This window comes from Somniosus microcephalus, unplaced genomic scaffold (genome assembly GCF_052327205.1).
Source record: "Somniosus microcephalus isolate GS21.2 unplaced genomic scaffold, FLI_Smic_1.0 unresolved_chr1, whole genome shotgun sequence".
NCBI lineage: Eukaryota > Metazoa > Chordata > Chondrichthyes > Squaliformes > Somniosidae > Somniosus > Somniosus microcephalus.
In genome coordinates, this window is record NW_028225179.1 from 162,876,816 (window position 1) to 162,883,961 (window position 7,146).

The 7,146-nt window shown below is 54.2% G+C and overlaps 1 protein-coding gene across 1 annotated transcript in view; it reads right to left on the reverse strand.

Annotated features, from left to right (window-relative positions):
• Nucleotides 1–7,146, reverse strand: part of LOC147096435 (superkiller complex protein 2-like) — a 70,704-nt gene that overhangs the window by 23,486 nt on the left and 40,072 nt on the right. The window contains 1 exon segment of the mRNA XM_085973821.1: nucleotides 6,953–7,099. Within this exon segment, the coding sequence (XP_085829947.1) occupies nucleotides 6,953–7,099 (147 nt within the window).

Sequence of the window (7,146 nt, forward strand, 5' to 3'; positions counted from 1 at the left end):
AGACAAGAGCAAAACCGTGAGCGTGCGGGAGACACGGGGGTTAGTGTAAAACCGCGAGCGTGCGGGGGTCACGGGGTTAGTGTAAAACCGCGAGCGTGCGGGAGACACGGGGTTAGTGTAAAACCGCGAGCGTGCGGGGGACACGGGGTTAGTGTAAAACCGCGAGCGTGCGGGGGACACGGGGTTAGTGTAAAACCGCGAGCGTGCGGGAGACAGGGGGTTAGTGTAAAACCGCGAGCGTGCGGGAGACAGGGGGTTAGTGTGAAACCGCGAGCGTGCGGGGGACAGGGGGTTAGTGTAAAACCGCGAGCGTGCGGGGGACAGGGGGTTAGTGTAAAACCGCGAGCGTGCGGGGGACAGGGGGTTAGTGTAAAACCGCGAGCGTGCGGGGGGACACGGGGTTAGTGTAAAACCGCGAGCGTGCGGGGGACACGGGGTTAGTGAAAAACAGCGAGCGTGCGGGAGACACGGGGTTAATGTAAAACCGCGAGCGTGCGGGAGACACGGGGTTAGTGTAAAACCGCGAGCGTGCGGGGGACACGGGGTTAGTGTAAAACCGCGAGCGTGCGGGAGACACGGGGTTAGTGTAAAACCGCGAGCGTGCGGGAGACACGGGGGTTAGTGTAAAACCGCGAGCGTGCGGGAGACACGGGGTTAGTGTAAAACCGCGAGCGTGCGGGAGACACGGGGTTAGTGTAAAACCGCGAGCGTGCGGGGGACACGGGGTTAGTGTAAAACCGTGAGCCTGCACAGGGGACAGGGGGTTAGTGTAAAACTACGAGCGTGCGGGAGGGGTGGTTAGTGTAAAACCGCGAGCGTACGGGAGACGGGGTTAGTGTAAAACCGTGAGCCTGCACAGGGGACACACTGGCGCCACTGAACAATGAGAGGCCCGGATAGCTGAGGAAGCAGGATATGGGAGGCTGAAGAGACTTTGGTTTATGCAGCGATGGTTATCCCCGTATTATTAGACGGAGCGGAGTGTTGGAACGCGAGATAAGACGAGGAGCAAAAGACACGAACAGCAGGGATGAGTTGGTTGAGAGAAACACTGGGAGTATCCAGGATGCAGAAGTGAAGATAAAAAGGAAAAAGAGCTCAGGACGTCCCACAGCACTTTACAGCCAATTGGCCTGTCCATGGCTGAGAGATTGCGCGCAGCCAGACCTGGTGCATCATTCGCACAGAAAGCCCCGACCGGTTTGTCCTGCCTCGTCAGCCAGTGGCTCAGTGGGCAGCACTATCTCTCTCGCTCTCTCGCCTCAGAGTCAGAAGGTTGTGGGTTCAAGTCCCGCTCCAGAGGCTGGAGCGGAAAAATCCAGGCTGACACTCCCAGTGCAGTACTGAGGGAGGGCTGCACTGTCAGAGGTGCCGTCTTTCGGATGAGACGTTAAACCGAGGCCCCCGTCTGCTCTCTCAGGCGGACGGAAAAGATCCCATGGCACTATTTCGAAGAAGAGCAGGGGGGGAGTTTGCACATTCTCCCCGTGTTTGCGTGGGTTTCCTCCGGGTGCTCCGGTTTCCTCCCACAGTCCAAAGATGTGCGGGTTAGGTTGATTGGCCATGATAAAAAAATTGGCCCTTAGTGATAGGGGGGATTAAATACGTGGGGTTACGGGGATAGGGCTTGGGTGGGATGGCTGTCGGTGTAGGGACCGGGTGCTAGGGTTTGGATGATCAGCCATGATCTCGTTGAATGGCGGAGCAGGCTCGAAGGGCCGAATGGCCTACTCCTATCTTCTATGTTTCTATGAGTTCTCCCCGGTGTCCTGGGCCAATATTTATCCCTCAATCAACATCACGAAAGCAGCTGATCTGGTCATTATCACATTGCTGTTTGTGGGAGCTTGCTGTGCGCAAATCTGGCTGCCACGTTTCAACAATGACTACTTCAACAGTACTTCATTGGCTGTAAAGCGCTTTGGGACGTCCTGAGAGTGAAAGGCCCAATATAAATGCAAGTCTTTCGTTTTAACTAAGTACTTTGGAAAAAAAAGAGTAATTGTTGTAGTGTAGGAAACGCGACAGCCAATTTGTGCACAGCAAGCTCCCACAAGCAACAATGAGATAATGACCAGATAATCTGTTTTAGCGATGTTGGTTGAGGGATAAACCCCAGGACACGGGGAGAACTCCCCTGTTCGTCTTCAAAATAGTGGCTGTGAGATAGTTTGTCTACCTGAGAGGGCAGACGGGGCCTCGGTTTAACGCCACATCCGAAAGAGGTCACCTCCGACAGAGCAGCGCGCCCTCAGCACTGCCCTCCGACAGTGCGGCGCTCCCTCAGTACTGCCCCTCCGACAGTGCGGCACTCCCACAGCCCTGCCCCTCCGACAGTGCGGCACTCCCACAGCCCTGCCCCTCCGACAGTGCGGCGCTCACTCAGCACTGCCCCTCCGACAGTGCGGCGCTCCCTCAGTACTGCCCCTCCGACAGTGCGGCACTCCCAAAGCCCTGCCCCTCCGACAGTGCGGCACTCCCACAGCCCTGCCCCTCCGACAGTGCGGCGCTCACTCAGTACTGCCCCTCCGACAGTGCAGCGCTCCCTCAGTACTGCCCCTCCGACAGTGCGGCACTCCCAAAGCCCTGCCCCTCCGACAGTGCGGCGCGCCCTCAGCACTGCCCCTCCGACAGTGCGGCGCTCCCTCAGTACTGCCCCTCCGACAGTGCGGCACTCCCACAGCCCTGCCCCTCCGACAGTGCGGCGCTCACTCAGTACTGCCCCTCCGACAGTGCGGCGCTCCCTCAGTACTGCCCCTCCGACAGTGCGGCACTCCCAAAGCCCTGCCCCTCCGACAGTGCGGCGCTCACTCAGTACTGCCCCTCCGACAGTGCGGCGCTCCCTCAGTACTGCCCCTCCGACAGTGCGGCACTCCCACAGCCCTGCCCTTCTGACAGTGCAGCGCTCCCTCAGTAATGCACAGAGCGTTAGTATGGATTTTGTGCTCAAGTCTCTGGAGTGGGACTCGAACCCATGAGCTTCAGATGACTGAAGTGACCCGGCTAGTTTAACAATTCGCATTTATAGAGCGCCTTTAACGTAGTAAAAGTTCCCAGGGTGCTTCAAAGGAGCGATTATCAATCAACATTTGACACCGAGCCACATAAGGAGATATTAGGACAGATGACAAACAGTTTAGTTAAAGAGGAAATCAGAGATGCGCAAGAGGCCAGAATTGGAGGAGGGCAGAGATCTCGGAGGGTTGTAGGGCTGGAGGAGGTGGCAGAGTTGGGGAGGGGGGGGGGGGGGGTGTGAGGCTATTCGGATGTGAATTTCGAGGCATTGACCGACTGAGAGCCAATGTAGGCCAGCGAGTACAGGAGTGATAGAATCGACAACAATGGAGTGAATTCATTTGCCCCATCGTCAGAGCGGAGGGGACGGGCGGGAGGTTTCTGGCAGTAGTGGCTAATTGCAGAAATATTTTGTCTTTAAAAGATCGGTCACCACTTGGGGGAAAATAGCCTGATGGAGCCATAGATCGCTATGACCTGCCGGCCATCGGTCAGTTTCTGTTGTTCAGTGTCTCCCAATAGGTCTGTACTGAGTCACTGGTCTCCGTACAGTCCTCCTGAGCAAATCTCTCCACGGCCTCGCCACCTACAACCCTCCCTATCTCTGTAACCTCCTCCAGCCCTACAACCCTCCCTATCTCTGTAACCTCCTCCAGCCCTAAACCCCTCCCTATCTCTGTAACTTCCTCCAGCCCTACAACCCTCACTTTCTCTGTAACCTCCTCCAGCCCTACAACCCTCCCCATCTCTGTAACCTCCCCCAGCACTACAACCCTCCCTATCTCTAACCTCCTCCAGCCCTACAACCCTCCCTATCTCTGTAACCTCCTCCAGCCCAACAACCCTCCCTATCTGTGCGACCTCCTCCAGCCCTACAACCCTCCCTATCTCTGTAACCTCCTCCAGCCCTACATCCCTCCCTATCTGTGCAACCTCCTCCAGCCCTACAACCCTCCCTATCTCTGTAACCTCCTCCAGCCCTACATCCCTCCCTATCTGTGCAACCTCCTCCAGCCCTACAACCCTCCCTATCTGTGCAACCTCCTCCAGCTCTACAACCCTCCCTATCTCTGTAACCTCCTCCAGCTCTACAACTCTCCCTATCTCTGTAACCTCCTCCAGCCCTACAACCCTCCCTATCTCTAACCTCCCCCAGCACTACAACCCTCCCTATCTCTGTAACCTTCGCCAGCCCTACAACCCTCCCTATCTCTAACCTCCTTCAGCCCTACAACCCTCCCTATCTCTGTAACCTCCTCCAGCCCTACAACCCTCCCTATCTCTGTAACCTCCTCCAGCCCTACAACCCTCCATATCTCTGTAACTTCCGTCAGCCCTACAACCCTCCCTACCTCCCACTTTCCCCAATCCTACAACCCCTCCCTATCTCTGTAACCTCCTCTGGCCCTACAATCTTCCCCATCTCTGTAACCTCCTCCAGCCCTACAACCCTCCCTATCTCTGTAACCTCCTCCAGCCCTACAAAACCGCCCCCCCCCCCACCCCGCTGAGATATCTGCGTTCCTCTAGTTCTGCCCTCTTGAACACCCGATTATAAATCGCTCAACCATTGGTGGCCGTGCCTCCTGTTTCCTAGGCCCCAAGCTCTGGAATTCCCTGCCTAAACCTCTCCGCCTCGCTCCCTCTCCTTCCAACCTACCTCTTGATGAAAACCAAACTTGATTGAATTTTTTGAGGAGGTAACAAGGAGGGTAGATGAGGGTAATCCGTTTGATGTGGTCTATATGGACGTTAGCAAGGCTTTTGATAAGGTTCCACATGGCAGACTGGTCACGAAGTTAAAAGCCAATGAGCTCCAAGGCAAAGTGTCAAGTTGGATTCAAAACTGGCTCGGAGACAGGAAGCAGAGGCTAATGGTTGATGGGTGTTTTTGTGACTGGAAGGCTGGTTCCAGCAGGGCTCAGTACAGGAAACTTTGGTTTATCCGGAGGTTAACTGTCCGGAATGCTCGAGCCACCGGCAAAAATCAGGAGCCATTTCGTAAGGTTTTTTTTCTTTTCGTTGCTTTTTTTTCCCCCACCAGTCAGGCTCTGCAAGGTCTCGCTGAAGCTGTTGCTAAGCTACAGAGACGCTTGCAAGGTACGGCCGACTGTTTAGAAGCTGTTGCTAAGCAACAGGGTTTGTTGCCAGATACGGAGCTCAAAATCTCCGTATGTTTCAACATTAGCGCTGGTTTGTCCGGCAGTTTTGATGGAACGGCAACAGCGCGGTCCCGTCGGTGCCGGATAGCACAAAGTTTCCTGTACTAGGTCCCTTGATTTTTGTGGTATACATCAACGATCTTGACTTGAATATAGGGGGTATGATTAAGAAGTTTGCAGATGACACTAAAATCAGCTGTGCGGTTGATACTGTAGAAGGAAGTTGTAGACTGCAGGAAAATATCAATAAATTGGTCAGGTGGGCAGAACAGTGACAAATGAAATTAAATCTGGAGAAGTGCGAGGTAATGCATTTGGGGAGGGCTAACAAGGAAAGGGAATAACATTAAATGGTAGGACACTGAGTAGTGTAGAGGAACAAAGGGACCTTGGAGTGCATGTCCACAGATCCCTGAAGGTAGCAGGCCAGGTCGATAAGGTGGTTAAGAAGGTATACGGAATGCTTGCCTTTATTAGCTGAGGCATAGAATACAAGAGCAGAGGGGTTATGCTTCAAATGTATAAAACACTAGTTAGGCCTCAGCTAGAGTACTGCGTGCAGTTCTGGTCACCACATTACAGGAAAGATGTGATTGCACTAGAGAGGGTACAGAGGAGATTTACAAGGATGTTACTGGGAGTAGAGAATCTTAGCTATGAGGAAAGACTGGATAGGCTGGGTCTGTTTTCCTTGGAACAGAGGAGGCTGAGGGGAGACCTTATTGAGGTGTATAAAATTATGAGGGGCCTAGATAAAGTGGATAGAAAGGACCTATTTCCCTTAGCAGAGGGGTCAAAAACCAGGCGGCTCAGATTTAAAGTAATTGGTGGAAGGTTTAGAGGAGATATGAGGAGAAATTTCTTCAGCCAGAGGGTTGTGGGGGTCTGGAACTCACTGCCTGAAAGGGTGGTAGAGGCAGGAACCCTCACCACATTTAAAAAGTACTTGGATGTGCACTTGGGATGCTGTAACCTGCAGGGCTACGGACCAAGAGCTGGGAAGTGGGATTAGGCTGGATAGCTCTTTGTTGGCTGGCGAGGACACGATGGGCTGAAATGGCCTCCTTCCGTGCTGTAACTTTCTATGATTCTCTTTGATCAAGCTTTTGGTCACGTGCCCTAATTTCTCCTTATGTGGCTCGGTGTCAAATTTTTTGTCCTTTAATACTCCTGTGAAGCACCTTGGGACGTTTTACTACATTAAAGGCGCTATATAAATACAGGCTGTTGTTGTAATTTCAATGGACCGTGCACCAAACAAAAAAATTAGCGGGAACATTGCCTACAACCCTCCGAGGTCACGCCTCCGGCAGGTACGTGCACACTCACACACAGAATATTTACACACTCAGTACACCACACACAGGACTCACCAGTGCGCTCGCACCAACACACACACAGCTCAGTACACTCGCACACAGCGCACACACGACTCACCAGTGCGCTCGCACCAACACTGCACACAGCTCAGTACACTCGCACACACCACACACAGGACTCACCACAGTGCGCTCGCACCAACACTGCACACAGCTCAGTACACTCGCACACAGCGCACACACGACTCACCACAGTGCGCTCGCACCAACACTGCACACAGCTCAGTACACTCGCACACACCACACACACGACTCACCACAGTGTGCTCGCACCAACACTGCACACAGCTCAGTACACTCGCACACACGACTCACCACAGTGCGCTCGCACCAACACACACACACTGCACACAGCTCAGTACACTCGCACACACCGCGCGCGCACACAGCACTCACCCCTTGGTGAGGAAGTTTCCCTGGGCGTCGAGCAGGAGGAAGAGCTCGTTCTGCGTCTTCTGGCTGTTGCCGGTGTACAGGTGATGCTCCAGAGGCACAGGCCGCTTCAGGGTGCTGATCACGTAGATCTTCTTCTGCTTTATCCTCCTGCAAGGCGAAGGACGAGAACTGGGATCAGAGGAGCTTCCCGCTGC